This window comes from Coenobita brevimanus, chromosome 87 (assembly GCF_032717465.1).
Source record: "Coenobita brevimanus isolate Jiangsu-jjx chromosome 87, ASM3271746v2, whole genome shotgun sequence".
NCBI lineage: Eukaryota > Metazoa > Arthropoda > Malacostraca > Decapoda > Coenobitidae > Coenobita > Coenobita brevimanus.
Window position 1 is genome coordinate 16,805,218 of NC_137040.1, and position 18,676 is coordinate 16,823,893.

Consider the following 18,676-nt stretch of genomic DNA (forward strand, 5'->3'; position numbering starts at 1 on the left):
TAAAGGTGAATGTAGGGAAGAGTAAAGTGATGGTCTTTGAGAGGGGTGAAGTTAGTGAATGTACAGCGAGGTTGGATGGTGAGGAATTGGAAAATGTGAGTATGTTTAAGTACTTGGGTAGTGTGATGAGTAAGGATGGAGGTTTGGAGGGTGAAGTGCTTGAAAGGGTGCAGCAGGGAAGAAAGGTTGCTGGTTCTTTGAAAGCAGTGATAAGAAACAGGGAAGTGAGCATGGAAATGAAAAAGTTACTACATGACAGTATTGTGATACCAACTTTAATGTACAGAAGTGAAGCTTGGACATTGTTGGAAGGACACAAGTCAAGAGTGAGAGCAGTGGAGATAACTTATTTAAGAGGAGCCTGTGGAGTCACGTGGAGAGACAGGCTGACGAATGAGGATATAAAGGAGCGTTGTGGTGTGGATGTGATAGGAAGCGTTATGAGAAACACACTGAGGTGGTTTGGCCATGTGGAGAGGATGGAGGGTGAAAGACTGACGAAGAGAGTGTATGTGAGTGAATTGGAGGGGGGAAGAGGGAGGGGGAGGCCGAGGATGAGATGGAGGGATGGGGTGGAGAGGTATATGAGAGAGGGGGTGTGAGCTGGGAGCAGGGCAGTGAAATGGCAGGGGACAGAGCGACATGGAGGCGATTTGTTTGTGGTCACCCCTTACGGGATTCAGGCGTCTGGCAATAGATAGACAGATAGATACAAAAACTGACTTTGACTTTGATAACCACATCTTTATAGACATTTTCTTCTACTTTCATCTTATTAATTCCTTCCTTTTGTTTCAATCTGCCATTAATAAACCTGTAAAGCAATTTAGTTTAGGTTCTTCTTTACATTGGTCAATTATACCATTTTTTAATTTTCTTTTTTCCTCTCTGCATATTCTTGTATATTCACTTCTAGTTCTTTTATATTCTTCCTTTGTTCTATCATTCCCTCTCTTTCTCCATTTGTTCCATGCCTTAACCCTATCTATTTCTGCTGTCATACACCTGTCGTTGAACCATTTATTTCTCTAGTTCTCTTTCTCACAAAATTCTGGCACATTCTTTTCTACAACCATATTACAGAAGTCTAGAAAAATATCCCACTTCTTCTGTATCTCTCTTGTTTCCCTGAATTCTCGCCAATCTGCTTCTTCTAAAAATTTTCTCAATCCTGTAAAGTTTGCTTTCCCAAAGTTGTATCTTCCATGCCAGTACAGCTCCTCTCTTCTCTCCCCAGTTCCTTCTATCATTTGGAACTCTATCACCACGTGATCATTTTTTCCTTGTGTGTATGTTTGTGGTAGTTGGGGGCGCTCACCATCCACTCACTTGATGTAGTGCTGCTCTCGGGTATCTGCCCTTTCCTTTCCACCACCCTTCTTTCCTTCCATCCTCTTCTGTCTTTCTTTCCTTCATTCTTTCTCTGTCCTTCTGCCTACGGGTGACTTTACACTCCCTCTTCCGTCTTTCTTTCCTTCATTCTTTCCTCTTCCTTCTGCCTGTGGGTAACTCTACACTAAGTGACAAGCCAAATGGTTTCCTGTACACCAGTAAACCATTTACTACACTGGGTGGTAACCATATACCCAAATTTTGGCGCCTGGTGGTTTAGTGGGTAATTATTGTACTCCAATCGGATTGAGCCAGTGAAGGTTTATATCCAAGGGATGGTTGGGGTTGACTTTTCACGTAATGCCATTCAGGGATGAGTGAGGCTGGTCACTCTCATCTTAAATGTCAGGACCAACTGCCTAGCCCTGGGCTCCTATGCTCCTCATGGGGCACTGTAGGATTGGATGATGATGATGATGATGATGATGATGATGATGATGATGATGATGATGATATGATGATGATGATGATGGTGTGTGTGTGTGTGTGTGTGTGTGTGTGTGTGTGTGTGTGTGTATTTACCTATTTGTAGTATACAGGAATTGAGCAATGCTCGTGTTGTCCTGTCTCCATATCCACATTTATCAAGTCTACCTCTACACACATGAATGTTTTTCTCATGCACCACCTCTTTGTCTAAGTTGTTCCAAATATTTAAGTATTTACCTAATATACCTAATTGTGATATACACGGAATGTACTATGCTCGTGGGTTTCCGGCGCTGTTTCTCAATAAGTCAAATTTAGCTTTAAACTTGTTTAAGCTTTTAGACTGGATGATCTCTTTGTCCACGCTATTCCATAAGTCTATACTTCTGTAAGGAAAGCTATATTTCTTGATATCCTTCAAGCAGCTTGACTTTTTCAATTTCATTCCGTGTCCTCTTGTTGGTCTCTTATCCCATAAAAACAGATCTTCTTTGTCAATTTTATCTACTCCCACCATGGTCCTGAACACTGCAATCATGTCTCCCCTCTTTCTCCTTTCCTCTAACGAAGGCAAATCCAGTTTTTCCAGCCTCTCTCTGTATGACAGGTCTGACAGACTGGGGACCATCTTGGTTGCTGTTCTTTGTACTCTCTCAATCTTGTTTATATCTTTCTTTTTGTGTGGGGACCACACTACCGCTGCATATTCTAACCTGGGGCGGATCATGGCCACTATCAATTTTTTCATCATCTCCTCATCCATATAATGAAATGCTACTCTTATGTTAGTCAAGAGTTTATAAGTCTCTCCAACTATCTTGTTAATGTGCTTTTCTGGTGACAAACTATCTTGGACCAGCACTCCCAAATCTTTCTCTTCTTTCCTTTTTGTGATTAATTCATTACCCAACAAATAATTCAGTGATGGCCTCCTGGTACTTTTACCCATTTCCAATATTTTACATTTCTTCACATTAAATTTCATTTCCCACGTCCGGCTCCAATCGTGTATCCTATCCAAATCCTCCTGCAGTATTTTACAATCCTCCTCAACCTCTATCTTCCTCAAGATCTTTACATCATCAGCAAACAGACTTACATAACTGTTCATTCCATCTACCATATCATTTACGTAAATCAGGAACATTACTGGCGCCAACACCGAGCCTTGAGGGACTCCACTTGTTACTTCCCTCCATCCAGACATCCTATCCTTTATTACTGTCCTCATTTGTCTGTCTCTCAAAAAGTCTCTCATCCATTCCAGAAGTTTCCCCATCAGTCCTCCTATATATTCTAGTTTCCACATTAGTCTCTTATGAGGTACCTTGTCAAAGGCCTTCTCTAAGTCTAAGTACACACAATCTACCCAACCATCTCTCTCCTGTACCACGTCAATCGCTCTTGAGTAAAAGCTCAACAAGTTAGAAACACATGACCTTCCACTTCTGAATCCAAACTGACATTCAGCCAAAATATTCATCTCTTCCAGATATTTTATCCATCTGTCTTTCAGGATTCCCTCACACAATTTTGCGGCCATGCTGGTTAGAGACACTGGTCTATAATTCAGGGGTTCTTCCCTGTTTCCTCCCTTGTAAATTGGTACCACATTTGCCCTCTTCCATTCTTGTGGCACTTTCCCCTCTTCCAGTGAGCATACGATTAAACTGTGAATTTAATCAGCCAGTTGTTTTCTGTATTCCTTCAGTACCCAATTAGAAATTCCATCAGGTCCTGGGGCTTTCCTTACATCTTGAGTTTCCAGTAATTTATACACTTCCTGTACTTCCACTACTAAATCTTTTATCACCGGAACATTTCTAATCACTCCCTCCCCTTCCACAAGCTCCTTTTCTTTAGTGAAAACTGACTGGAAACGTTTGTTCATTATTTCTGCTTGCATTGCCACATCCTTATAGACCTCTCCTTCTACTTTCAGTTTGGTGATTCCTTCCTTTTGTTTCAGTTTGCCATTAACAAATCTATAAAACAGTTTGGGTTCATCCTTGCATTTGTCTATTATACCGTTTTCAAAATTCCTTTCTTCTTCTCTACGTATTCTTGTGTATTCATTTCTTGTTCTTTTATATTCTTCCTTTGTTCTGTTGTTACCTCTCTTTCTCCAATTGTTCCACGCCTTATCTCTCTCTTTTTTTGCTATCATACACCTTCTATGAAACCACTCCTTTCTCCTGTTTTCTTACCCTCTTACTCTTGGTACAAATTTTTCCACTCCCAAATTATAGAGATCTAGAAAGATATCCCACTTCCTCTGTATCTCTCTCGTTTCTCTGAATTTTCTCCAATCCGCATTTTCAAAAAAGTTTCTCAATCCTGTATAATATGCTTTCCCAAAGTTGTATCTTCCCTGTCTATGAAGCTCGTCTCTTGGCTCAACGTTCCCTATTAACATCTGGAACTCAATGACCACATGATCACTTTTTCCTAAAGGACAGAGATATTTCAATGATTCTATTACATGAGGTTCTTTGGTAAACAGTAAATCTAACCTTGCTGGTGTGTCCTCACCTCGAAACTGTGTCTCTTCTTTGACCCATTGCATCATCACATTATTCATTATTATATTTAATAACATTGTGTGTGTGTGTGTGTGTGTGTGTGTGTGTGTGTGTGTGTGTGTGTGTGTTCAAACAAATCATAATTATTAGAAGCTAAGCTAAGCATATCTAGGGTAAGGTTGTATATTTAGGTCTCCATATCCCTTTCCTTTTCATTGAGATCGTCCACACTACTTTAATCAGATGCCACATTAATTACAAATTTTTCAACATAATGTTCTTGTGCTATGTCCTTGTCCCAAAATTCATTCTCAGTTTTTAGTGTGTGGTCCACAGCACTTCCGCCAATGTTCAGATGCTACATTTTTTAATCCCTTGTAGGCTATTTCCCCAACTCTCTTCATGCACTGGTTACCATTACAATTTTTCTGTTTCACTTCTTTTTTCACCTGCGCCCAAATTAGTTCAAAGGGCTTCAGCATGCAGTGGTAGGGAGGTTGCCGGAGTACTCTATGTCCATGATGAACTGCCATCTGATCAATTTTGTTCTCTTGCTTTGACGTGTGTTTTTTACAGATCTGAAGTATCAGTAATAGTAACTGAGTAGCAAAGGGACCATGGGAGATGTTGTTTGGAGCTAACCACTATAGTATTTCATTTTTTCTGCTGCTGGTTGCTGGCACTTTACAGGTAATTTCTGAGTAGTATGATGCACTGTCAAAAACTATTAGAGATCCTTCATTGACATTAGGAAGTAATTGTTCTTGGAACCAGATCTTGAACCGTTCATGGTCCACTGCACCATGGTAGTCCCCCTTTGACCCATTCTTGGACTGGAACATCAATAGAGCTCCAGGTATGAAGCCTTGGTGACCACCGGCATGAACTATGATGAATCTGGCACCTCTCCCCACCTTAAGTTTAGGGCCAGCTGTTCCGTCCGGATCAGTCCAACGACGCTCTACACAAATATTTTGGTTGATCCATGTTTCATCCAAAAAGACCATTGGACAGGGATGGGAACTTGCTCTGTTGTTGTTTATTTCTCGAAGGTATTCTTTTCTGGCCACCACAATGTCCTTCCTTCCCATCAAAAATTTTCCTCCCACTATGCATCTTCTTATATTTAAATCCCATTTGTCTTTATTATTCTAAACAGTGAAGTTCATGATAAGAAGCTCGTGGACATTCTTTGATAAAGCCGAAACTGTTGGCAGTTCAGCACGTTCATAAAATGCAAGCACCTCTCATCTGATGCACCTTTGGGTCAAAATTGTCCAGATTTCCTACGATGGGTGATGGTCATACATGTTTAGGTGGTGAACACATTATACCTCTGCTTTAATCCTCTGGATAGTGACTCTAGTTGCTTTTGCTGTTTCCAGTGTCACTTGCAGTTGTGTTTCACATGCACCCTTCCGCGTAAAAAAAAAACTCGGTGAATGTTTATTATTATATTTTGACTTTGACTTCCACATTTGTGTGGGGACTGTTGGAATTTTTTGCCAACGCCTGTGTGTTGCTCTGTACTTGCAGTGAAGGTGGTGGTGGTGATGGTGGTGGTGATAGTAGTAGTAGAAGTAATAGTAGTAGTAGTAGTAGTAGTAATAGTAGTAGTAGTAGTAGTAGTAGTAGTAGCAGTAGTAGTAGTAGTAGTAGTAGTAGTAGTAGTTGTTGTTGTTGTTGTTGTTGTTGTTGTTATTGTTGTTGCTGTTGTGGTGGTGGTGGTGGTGGTGGTGGTAATAGTAGTAGTGGTAGTAGTGTCATGTTGGTTCCTTGAATGTTGTTCAATACATACCTGCCGACAAATCTTTACTTCAGGCAACACATCCTAAGCAGGAATATATTAACTATTAGAGATGTACCGATACCAAAATTTTGACCGATACCAATACTGATACCAATCCCACAAAATTGGACCAATACCGATACTACTACTGATACCGATACCGATGCCAGTGAGGGAGGGTGGTGCCTGCTGTCTAAGGGCTGTGGCTGGGCCCTCAGCCACTGATGCGAGGCTACCAACCTGTCTCGTACATGTCCATGGTGGCAGATGTGGCTCATTACCAAAGAATTTACTGTATTACTATGCACCATGTACTCAACATGATACTAAATACAGGCATACCCCGGTTTAACGATCTAATTGGTTAGGTAAAACCCCATCGTTAGGCGGGGTATCGTATATCGGGGTACTTTAAACATGTATTTCAATGTGAACTGTTTACTAGCCTTGGGTTTCCCTCCAAACCAAGTCCAAAACCCACCCAGAGGAGCCCAAAAACAAGTTTAAAGGCAATCAAAATAGCCTAACAACTGTCAAGGAAGCTAAACTAAGCCTAACATCTGTAAATAACTCACCTAAACCACAAATACAATATGAATATCATTAAATGTAAGTCTGGAAAAAATCAAGCTTAGTAAACTGTACCCCAAAATGACAATGTTCACACAACGTGTGGCTAAAACACATTAAATGAAGTCTAAAAGCATTTTATAAATCAACCTAAACACACAATCTTAGTAAAAAATATCACCAAAATCAGTAAGAAAAATCAAAACCCATCGTTAAACTGGGGTTTGGCCATCATTAGGAGGGGTATGGCGTAATTTCTACCCCCATCGTTAAGCCAGATATCACATCTAGGGGTATCGTATATCGAGGTATTACTGTAATTGGATATTACCAATAACTTATTTTTCATCCCTACAAAACATCCAAGTTCTATTTAACAAAATAACTTGCAGTGAGTGATATGCCATGCACTGAATTCCTTTTAATTAAGTATCGGTATTATCAACAGAAAATCAGCTGATACATTACCAATTCCGATACCGATGCTCTAAAAATGGGCCGATACCACCAATGCCAATACATCGGTACATATCTATTAACTATAAAAGAAAAATCTACAAATGAACCCGTTAATTGTGAAGATTATGCTATATATAAATAATTTCATACTTCTAACAAGTAGTAAGATTCCAGGGGCTTGAATGATCAGTGAATGGAAGCGTGGCCCACTGGATTGGGCAAATTTGGGTTGTCTGGTCACTGTTACTCCTCACCCTGCCCTAGGATGGGAAAGGAGGTCTGGATGATGATGATGATGATGATGATGATGAGTAAGAAACCAATGCACTGGTTGACTCGAGTCTGTTGTGCTGCTTTCTATTATAATAAAGGTCATCAGTTATGCAATGTTTATGACACTCACTATTTTACAAAGGATTCTGAGCAATGAAGTCTTTTGACATGAAGATTTTTACAATAGCTTCATAAACTGCAAAGGATGTTTGCGTAATGTCTGTATATAACACAACTAAGTAAACCTACAGATATTTTTTTCTCTTTTCTGTTATCCTAGCAGCCAAGGCCACCAAGAGTTGAGTAGGCATTTGCAATTAGCCTACAGGCCATATTCTGGCACTATTCCATTCGCATTAACATAGCCTACTGTCTCGCTCGCTGTTACCTCTACACTAGTACTGCTATTAACTAAATATACTAATTCATATAATCACTCTTCCTTATTGCTACTTACTACCAACAAATAATGGAACTACAACCCAGGATTAATATTAACATGACAGAAGAGTACAGACGGAAATTGCTTGAGAACACTTTTTAAATTATGAAGTGTATGCAGTAACATCACACACTATGAATAAGTTAGGACTAAAGATACCAAGAAATCTTACAACAGATGAGGTAATGAAGGGCATGGTGTAGACTGTAGACTGTGTCACTATGTAGTAATGGTGGGAAAAACTTTTGAGCCTTTACAGGACCTCGGAACCACCTTGCTCCGAACATCTGAATTCCCGCCACAGTTGCTGACTGTTGTCTGTATGCATTAAGCTGTGACTTTACTTAGTTTTGTTATCAATATCATTCAGGTATATTCCTAATAATTTAAAAGGCACATTTTTATCATTAAAGATATCATTTTCGTTTTCGTTTTTAAAGGCTCCAACATGCTTGCATGTGCCGGCCTTGGTCAACTAATGGCGGCTCTCCACACTGCACGATCCATTGCAGCTCCCTGTTCAGTCCCTTAACCCTGAGGTCACACTTAATGACCTCGTCCCATGTCATTCTCGGTCTACCCCTCATAACCCCACCCCCAATATTAACACTTCTCACCTTCCTCACCCAATTATCATCCCCCATCCTCTCCACATGTCCAAACAATCTCAATCTACCTCTCCTCATCACAACACCAATACACTCCAGTCCCATCCTACCTCTCAATATGTATTAATATGTATCTGTATTATCTGGTATCTTACAAATAAATGAGGGTTCTGGCAGGAATACATAGTCAATTTGGCGCATGTTCAAACACGACGGGGATTGACCAATCAGCGCCTGAAAGCATCGCGCAGTGTTACCAATTATGCCTGTCCTCAGCAGACAAAATCAGTGCATCAGACTCCCTATAACCGACTTTAGGACACCATCCAGGTCTTGTCAGTTACCAGCTTAGATTTGGGTTGGGGTGAAACCACACATACCACGTGTCCCACCTGTAGAACTGACCCACACAATACACACAATACAAGCCATATAAGGAGGCACCATACAATACATGCCACACTAAGACACAGACACAACATGAATGTTCTATGGAACCTATGGGACAACCTCACAGGGGTAGCTGCTTCCCTACAGCCAATAGGTCTGCCGGGTCAGACAGAACAGAGTTTTGTAACAACAACTTCTCAAACACAGAGGATATCCTACACAACTGAAAACCATGTCAGTGCTTCGACAATGACTGTCAAATACTATTACAGAACATTAACACGTTCTTACATGACTATTAATGTGCTGGGCAGAACTGGAAAAAAAAAAAAAAAAAAAAAAAAACTCAACAGGCAGCACATTTCCTTCTTACAAGTAGCTACCTAAAGCAGAATACTACAAAACTTGAGAAGATACTTACTTAAAGACCAATTCATCCTCTTCCTGGACAACTTGTGGAGCATGTTGTGGAATCTTCTTCTCTTTTGGTGCATCACCTGAGGGGATATCACTACTATCTAGTAGCAATTCTGACTCTTTCAGTTGGATTTCTGATCGCACCTTCTGCAGTAGAGCGTAGTCCAATCCTTTCACCAAATGTGTGTGCTCCATGTCACCTCCTAAGAATTTTGATTCCTGAATCATCTGCTTACGTCGTTCAGCAGCATCCAATCCCCTGCAACAAAAATCACAGTAAGATATAATTCACACACACACAAACACACACACACACACACACACACACACACACAGACAGCGTCAGAGTCACCATGTCTGTCTCCTTGCTCCACGCTGGCCACCCTTGGCCACAACTGGCCAGACCTAAATAGTATCTTTATATGAGTCAAGCTTTGTACTAGGTTAAACTAAATGGTGTTCGAATATGGTGGAGCAAGTTTAAGCAAAAGCGTTGTCCAAAGAACAGAATACAGCCAATTAGTGCAGGAATGTGCTGATCAAGCTTCAAACTGTTTCATCTACCTCAGGCGAGTACTAAGGAGACGCATACTAGTAAGTAGATTTTTTTTTTCAGTAATACCACAAGATGACCACCATCCTTAGTAAAGTGAATATGGAAGGAGTTAACAAAAGGGATAAAGGTAGAAAATTGGACGCTGATATCTACCTAGAACTGGTTGATATGGAAACATATAACAAACTAGTAGAGACGGTGTACAAACTGGAGAAGGCATTTCAGAGTGAAATGGATGAAATTAAGAAGCAATTGCACATGCAGAAGGAGGAAAATGAAAAATCAGTAAAGAAATTAAACAAGAAAGACACAACAATAGATGAGCTCTCAGTTGAGGTGAGTTCACTCAGAGGAAGATTAGTGAAATGGCAAGCACAGTTGTCAACCATGAGAATATTATGGAGGAGTTCAGAAATGATACAAAGAAAATTAGGCAAGCAAGCAGTCTGATGGACCAAAGCAGTGATACTGAAGAGAAGATAGCCCAGGTGAATGAAGTGAAGCAAAGTTACAAAGATGATGCAGGAACTACGTATGCTTAAATGGCGAAAGTAAAGAAAGACTTAGAAACAAGAGTTGAAGAAAAAACATTAGAAAGGAAGTGAAAAAAATTAAACCTAAACAACCCCAAATTGGTCAAAGATTCAGCAGATATCAATAAATCTATAGTAATCACTGGTATAGAGGAGGAAGAAATACAGTAAATAATAAAATTTCAAGAGACAAAAAGGAGATGGCAAATATAATGAGCATACTGAAGGAAGTATCAGAGGGAATCTGTAATAAAGACACAGAGGAACACACAAGGCTAGAGAAATATGAGGGAAATAAGTCAAAGTCCCTCAAAGTAACCTTCCAGAGTGTGAACACTGTGGAGGATATACTAAAAAATGCAAGCAAACTCATGGAAAAAAGAGGAATCTAAAAAAGTATCATTAAAAAAATGCCTAACTAAAGAGGAACTGGGAATACTAAAAGGGAAGAGGGGGGAGGCAAAAACAAAGAATGAGGGAAGATCAGAGGAAGAGCAGTGTACATTTTTTTACAAAGTAACTGGATTGCAGGTAAGAAAGTGGTACATAACCAACAGAGAATAAAATGGAGGAAGGTAGTAGACTTAAGCTATGACAAGAGTGTAAACAGGATGATTAAGTTTATTTACTCAAATGCAGAAGGAATGGTGTCTAAATTATCAGCGACAGAAGACAATACCAAAGAAAAGGAACCACATATTATTTGCCTAACTGAAACAAAATTAACAACAAAGATATCAAATGATACCCTAAACTTAGAGGAATATAATACATGGAGAAGAGACAGAAATGTAAGAAAGGGGGGAGGAGGAATTATAATCTTAACAAAGAAAAATCTACAAATCAAAGAAAAAAAACTAGATATGCCCTCACAAGCAAAACTGATTTCATTGGAGATTAACACATCTGAAGGGAAATTAGCTGTGGCAAATTTATACATGCCACCCACAACAAACACTTGGGAAAGCGGCAAATACGAAGACCCGGCAGAAAATACAATTCAGAGTTTAAGAACATTACTACATAAAATGGAAGGGAAATCTAAAAATTTATAAACTGGAGATTTCAATACATATATAAATTGGAATACTCTAGATGTAAAAAGCCACAAAAGCTGTTGGGATCAAAATCTCCTGGATCATATGCATGAGTTTTTCCTTACACAGCATGTAAAGGAAAACACCAGAAAAAGAGGACTTCATGATCCATCAGTACTAGAGCTTATATTTAATAGGCAAGAAAATGAAATTGACAATATAATGTACCACCCTCCATTCGGCAAAAGCGACCATGCAGTATTAAATTGTAATTTCAGGACTGCATATCACATGACCAGTAATGAGAGTTACAAAAGATTCTAAACTACGAAAAGGGGAACTATCAAGACCTGAAGAAGTACTTCTTGGAAACATATTGGGAAAAGGAGCTTAGAGGACAAGATTAAATATTATATATAGAAAATTCTGTGATCTTTATGAAATAGGAGTCCAAAATTACATCACTCAGCACAAAGAAAAAGAAAAGAAAATGAAGAAATGGTTTAATACAGAATGTTAAAGATCAAAAGAAAAAAGAGACTTGCTGTGGAATAGATACATGAGACAATAGTGAGAAAGCATATAATAACAAGAAAGAAATGGTTACAGACAGATAACGAGGGAAGCCTAAAGACAGTTTGAGGAAGACATTATATGTAAAAGTAGTGATCAACCTAAGCTATTTTACAGCTACGTCTGAAGCAAAAGCAAAGTTAAAGATAAAATCCAGCCCATTACAGATGAGGGGATCATCTATAAAGGAGCGTTGTGGTGTGGATGTGGATGTGATAGGAAGCGTTATGAGGAACACACTGAGGTGGTTTGGCCATGTGGAGAGGATGGAGGGTGAAAGACTGACGAAGAGAGTGTATGTGAGTGAGGTGGAGGAGGGAAGAGGGAGGGGGAGGCCGAGGATGAGATGGAGGGATGGGGTGGAGAGGTATATGAGAGAGGGGGGTGTGAGTTGGGAGCAGAGCAGTGAGATGGCGGGGGACAGGGCGACTTGGAGGCGATTTGTTTGTGGCCACTCCAAACGGGATTGAGGCGTCTGGCAATAGATAGATAGATAGATTAAATAAAAACTTCCAGTCAGTTTTTACAAAAGAAAATACCGTAATTTTGAAAGAGATGATATGGAACATGCAAGCCCACACATATTACCAGTTGTACAAATATCAGAAAAAGAAGAACAGGAAGAGTTAAGTAAATTAAAGTATACATATATATATATATATATATATTATATATATACAGTAATCCCTCCAATATCCGATGTAATAGAGCCAAAAGCATGTCCGGATAGTGATCCTGTCCGGATATTGGGCCCCAGCCTCCTGGACTTGTACTTATGGACCCTAACTCAGAAAAACACCTATACAACTCCCTCTGGACATGCATTGCATCTATTTAAGACCCTAATCACACCAATAAGGGATATAAAAGACTGAAATAAATGCAAAAGAACCATAAAATGAGGTTTTAGAGGTAGGTTTATACATTATTAAACATTCCGGGTACTTACAACAAGTCCCTGGCTCCTAGACTGGTAGTTATGGACCCTAACCTAGCCTAACTCAGAAAAACACCTCCCTACTGCACATGCATAGCACCTAAGACACTATTCACACCAATAAGGGACATAAAATAGTGAAATGAGGTGTCAGAGGTAAGTATGGAAAATACAGTACAATATGAAACATTCTGGGTACTTACAGCAAGTCCCTGGCCATCTCGATGAATAACCCGCCTCCTCTCAGACTCTGACAGTAAGAAGGAGTTCCTGAAGCACTTGCAGTACACTGTTCCTGAAGTCTTGCACAGAACTTAGTCATTTGCACTCAGAATTCCATTCTCTTAACACTTTGCACTCTTGTCTTACTTGCATTCCATTGTACCTTAATGAAATAAGTGTTGAACTCTGCACTTAAAGTCTTTCCACTCATAAAACCATTTTCTAAACATAACACACTCTAGTTAATTTACGTTACATTGACAGTCAATTAAATCTTCGTCTTTTCACTCAGAACTCAAATTCCTTAACACTATGCACTGTTTTTTTTCACTGCACAACACTGTAAATTCCCGTGTGGTCTAGTGGAGAAGTTCTTGGCGTCTAATCACTGTCAGAGTCTGAGAGTAGCACATGCAGGTGACCTAGGGGTGCGTCGCTGGGTTGTGGTGATCGCGTACCCACTGCAGACGACTCTGAAGAGAGGTGCAAACTCAAGTCGAGTGGTGACTCCACCGTGCCTGATGTGCTGGGCTGTGGCTCGGAGCATGAGGGCCTGTCTTGGGGAGGCAATGGAGTGGAGCCAGGGCTGGGCACAGCGGGGGTCACGGGCCTGAAAAAGCTGTCAATGGTTGATTGACGCAAGGAACGACGATTTTGATGATTAATGATGCGCTGCCTGAAAGCACGCACTTCCTTCGCAAATCCCAAGGGCCCCATCTCCCTGTCGCGGTCCAGGTGTTCCAGGTAGTCCAGAACGAACTCTAGGTGTTCCCGGAGTGCACTCAGCTTGGGGAAGGCTGGAGTAGTGTCACGCTGAGAGGAGTCCGCATCATCGTCGCCGTCCCAGTCGGAATCTTCAAGCTGGGTACTGACACCTGCAACTGAAGCTGCGATCTCGATATCAGACAATGTCTGATACCCAGGACCCCCCTCATCGTCATCCAACCACTCACGCACTTCATCCACATCAACATCGTCCCCATGCGCTCGTAGATGTGCATGGAAGTCATCCACGTCAAAACCTAGGAAATCGTGCTCCACATCCGTTCCGAGAAGCAGACGAGACCAACCATTTTCTAGAGTCTTGACAGGGATTTCCTTCCATGCACTGGCCCAGTTGTAGATGGCAGACTTGATGTTGTAGTAGCGAAGGTTTTCCAAAGTTCGCTGGCCTTGCATGTCCCGTCCCTCCCTGCGCTTATCCTCATCCTCGAGAACAACCATCATCTCGTCCAGGAACTTCCGGCGGTACAGCCTTTTCGTTGCCACAATCACTCCTTGGTCAATTGGTTGGATGGGAGCAATACAGTAAAAGTCCTATTATTCGGCAGCTGATTGTTCGGTAGATCTGACATTTCGGCAGTTTTGAGAAATAGTCCCATTTATGAAAATCACTGATTGTTCGGCAGATGTCCGGAATCATCTCGGCAGTCTAGGAAGTGTTATCTGTGGCTTGTAGGCCTAATGTTTCATTACACTTCTGTATGTTCACTAATTTCTATATTTTTATTCAGATTCAGGTATAGCACTGTATTGATTACAATATTGCACAGTATCATACACTACAGTAACCACCCCCACCAAATTAGCGAGGGTCACGTTCCAAGCCTCCATGCTAATTCTTGAAATTCTTTCATTCTTGATGCCTTCCTGAAAATCACACCGGTAATTGAGTAGCCCATGAACCACTGACACTGTAATGCATTACCCATAAATAAATGTTGTTTGTTAAATCAGTTTCCCCGTTGTTTTTAGCTGTACGGCTGTGACAGCTCTAGTATTTTTATTCCTCAGCATAATGGTGGAAGGGACTGTCCTGTTTAACTGAACCTAACCTAACCGAGTTTAACTGTACCTTATTAACCAAACCTAAAGTCAGAAAAATACTTAAAAATAAACTGGAGGAATATGAATTGCTAAGGTCTCTCTGATGAAAGTTAAACGTACATTTAGTGCTCATTCTTTTGTTTGTTTTTGTGCTTAACGTGAAAGAGAGAGCATTGATGCAAACAGTAATATATCCCATTAACCCCCTAATAACCTCCGGCACTGAACAACCTTTTACAGTACCGATGTCAGTGATGTTAAGTTAGTGTGAGCTATAAAGAAAACTGAACAATTATGGGGAGGGACCGAAGGTCAGTGGTATGTTTACATGACTATGCTACGATTCCAAGCAGTTAGGCGGTCAGTTAATCTCAGATGTTTTCGCCCATTTGGTAAATACACCGTAACTTTATCAATCTTTCCGTGACTCATAGCGAATCATAGCATGGGTTTAGGAAGCTAAATAACACATTGCTAGGTGAGCCAGACGATTATCTTCACATCTTTAAGAAAAATAAATTGATTTCAGAAGAATGGAAGAACTTTACGTACAGTACTCAAAAAGGGATTTAATTTCTTCCATTTTCTTATAAGATGTGAAGATAATCGTCTAGTGCACCTAGAAATGTGTTATTTAGCTCCCTAAACCCATGCTATGATTCGCTATGATTGACTGGAGAATTGATAAAGTTACGGTGCATTTACCAAATTGGCGAAAACATCTGAGATTAACTGACCCCCTGACTGCTTGGAATCGTAGCATAGAGTCGTGTAAACATACCAGTGACCTTCGTTCCATTCCCATAATTGTTCACAGTTTTTCCATAGCTCACTAACTCGACATCGGTACTTTAAAGGGTTGTTCAATGTCGGAGGTTACTAAGGAGTTCATGGAATACATTACTGTTTCCATCAGTACTCTCCTTTCACATGTAAAAAAAAAAAAAAAAAAAAAAAAGAGTGAGTGCTAAATGTAATTTATGACTTTCATCAGAAAGACCTTACCAGTTCAGATCCCTTTATTTTATGCAATTTTCCGACTATTTTATTTTGTTTGGAAAAAGTACTGTATACAGTACTCACTCCAAACATATTTGTAATAATATAAGTAGTGATGAGTTCACCAATACAAGTGATGTACTGAGCTGGTAGGTAATATTCCGTATCATTTCAGCCATCCAGGAAGTGTTATCTGACTTGTAGGCCTACTGTGTCATTACCCTTGCATATGTTCACTAATATATATATATATTTCAGATTCAGGTATAGTAATGTATTGATTGCAGTATTGTACAGTATACAGTACTCTCTCCAAACACAGTTGTAATACCGTATCATAAGTGGTGATAAGTGTTCACCAATATATTTAAGGTACTGAGTGGGTAGATTTTTGATTATTCGGCAAATCTAATTTCTCGGCATCATCCTGGTCCCATAGATGCCGAATAATGGGACTTGTACTGTAGTATTAGGTGGCAGAAACATGTACCTAATGCGCCCATTTTCAGCCACCAACTCCTTGTCGCACGAGTGGGCAGGTGCATTGTGAAGGAGAAGAAGGACCTTTACCTGGTCGCATGGGATCCCCAGTTTCTCCATCTGGTAATGGATGACCTCCTTGACGAAATGGCGGTGGAACCAGTCTTTGAAGATCTGGGCTGTGAACCATGCCTTCAAGGAATGGTACCAGACAACAGGAGGGACATCCATCATCCCATGAAGACACCATGGCTGCTTTGCACGGCCAACAATAACGGGTTTGAGCCGGTGAATGCCGTTAGCACTGGCACAACACAAAGCAGATATCCGTTGCTTGCAGAGCTTGCGGCCAGGTACACGCTTCTCCGTCTCCTCGGCTAGAGTGTTTGTAGGCAAAGAGTGATAGAATAAGCCAGTTTCGTCAGCATTGTAGACTTGACTGAGAGTGAGGCCCTCCCTGTCGATCGAGCCCTTCACCTTGTGCCGAAACTCCTCTACTCCATCCTCGTTGGCGTCCAAAGCTTCGCCATGAGACTTACGGTTGGTAAGGCCATGCCATAACTTGAACGCGAAGAGCCAACCTTCGGATGCCTTGAAGTCTAGGCCGTCGTGAAGCCTTGCGAACTTCTCAGCAGCAGCCTTCAGCTCCATGCCACACACCATCACACCAGCAGCACATTGCTGTCGATACCAAATCAATGTGGAGCGGTCGACTTCTGCATACTTGGGAGTATACATCACCTTCCTCTCCACGTTGCGTTTGCTTTTCGACGAGAAGTCAGCCGTGTATTGCACGAGTTTGTCGCGGGATCTCTTAATATCAAACAAAGTAGATCAGGCCAGGTTGAATTCACGTAGGATTGTGAGGTAGACCATCCCGCATCCATCTTGTCCAATATCTCCCTCTTCTTCTCCAGAGTCAAAACCACTCTTTTCCTCTTCTCAGGCAGCGGGGCCATCATCACACACACGAAGGAGAGGCACGAGAGCACCAGGAGAGCCTGCAGCTGGTACGGCACCACCACAAAAGCGAGCACGTGGGCGGCCATGACGATGAGCATGCACACACAACAAGAGATGGGCGGTAAGTGGGGAGGATGCAGGGGCGCTCTAGTGGACATCGGCGGAACAACGCACCAGAACACAGCTGGCCTGCACCGCGGGCGCCAACTTCAAATTACGGGCGGGAAAAAATCGGATTTTTTTTCGAATTTTTTGCGTTTCTTGGCCCATCTTGGGAATACTGGACCCCAGGACGAAAATGTCCAGTTATTGGGGATGTCTGGAAAATGGGCGTCTGGATATTACATCCCTCTACTATCCGACGTAATACAGCCAAAGGCATGTCCGGAAAGTGGGCCCCTGGCTCCTGGATTGGTACTTAAGGACCCTAACCCAGCCTACCTATGAAAGCCACCTAAATAACTCCCTACCGGACATGCATAGCACTTATTTAAACCTGATTAAGACCTTATTCACACCAATAATGGACATAAAGCATGAAATAAATGAAAAGGAACCAAAGAATGAGGAATAAGAAGTGACTGTACCTCAGCCAGCGTACTTACAGCAAGTCTGTGGCCGCCTTCTCTAAGGCTTTGGCAGTGGTGCAAATGCTCTTGAAGTACGTACAGTAATTCAGTGTTGTGCTGCACTTAATTCTTTGCACTGTGAGTTATAATTGTTTAACACTGCACATTGTTCTTAACCACACCATGCCAGTTTCAACCGCCAATTTGCACTCCACAGTTAATCCTTTGCACTCTAAGTTCTAATTTCTTAACACTGCACAACACTGCAAATTCCTGTGTGGTCTAGTGGTGAGGTATTGCAGTTTATTCACTGTTTATTTTTTAAAAAAACGAGAACGTGTGGCTTCCATTGAGATAAGGATCTATTCACGATCAAAGTTAGGCAGTAACTGTTGGTGATGGGGAAACATATTTGCTAGACTGCAACAGCCACATTACCAAACTCCTCAATTTTCTGTACCAAATTTAACTTTTCATTACCAAATTCGTAAAGCTAGCATTTATTCTTCACTAATTATATATACAAGTGGAAAAACAAGTAATCACTCTCCATATAATTAACAGTATGTTGATTATTTTCACGTTATGTAGGCTAGCAGATTAATCAGAGAGAGCAAACAATCCACCATCTCCATCCTGTGTATCCTCATACATGTGAAAAATCCGTTTGGTAATGCATTATTCTGATT

At 41.0% G+C, this 18,676-nt stretch overlaps 1 protein-coding gene across 1 annotated transcript in view; it reads right to left on the reverse strand.

Annotated features, from left to right (window-relative positions):
- The window catches only part of beag (IC cytokine homolog beag), a 498,741-nt gene that overhangs the window by 385,861 nt on the left and 94,204 nt on the right, over window positions 1-18,676 (reverse strand). Inside the window, exon 4 of the mRNA XM_080280996.1 lies at window positions 9,296-9,550. Coding sequence (XP_080137122.1) covers window positions 9,296-9,550 — 255 coding nt within the window. The remainder of the gene's footprint in view (window positions 1-9,295; window positions 9,551-18,676) is intronic.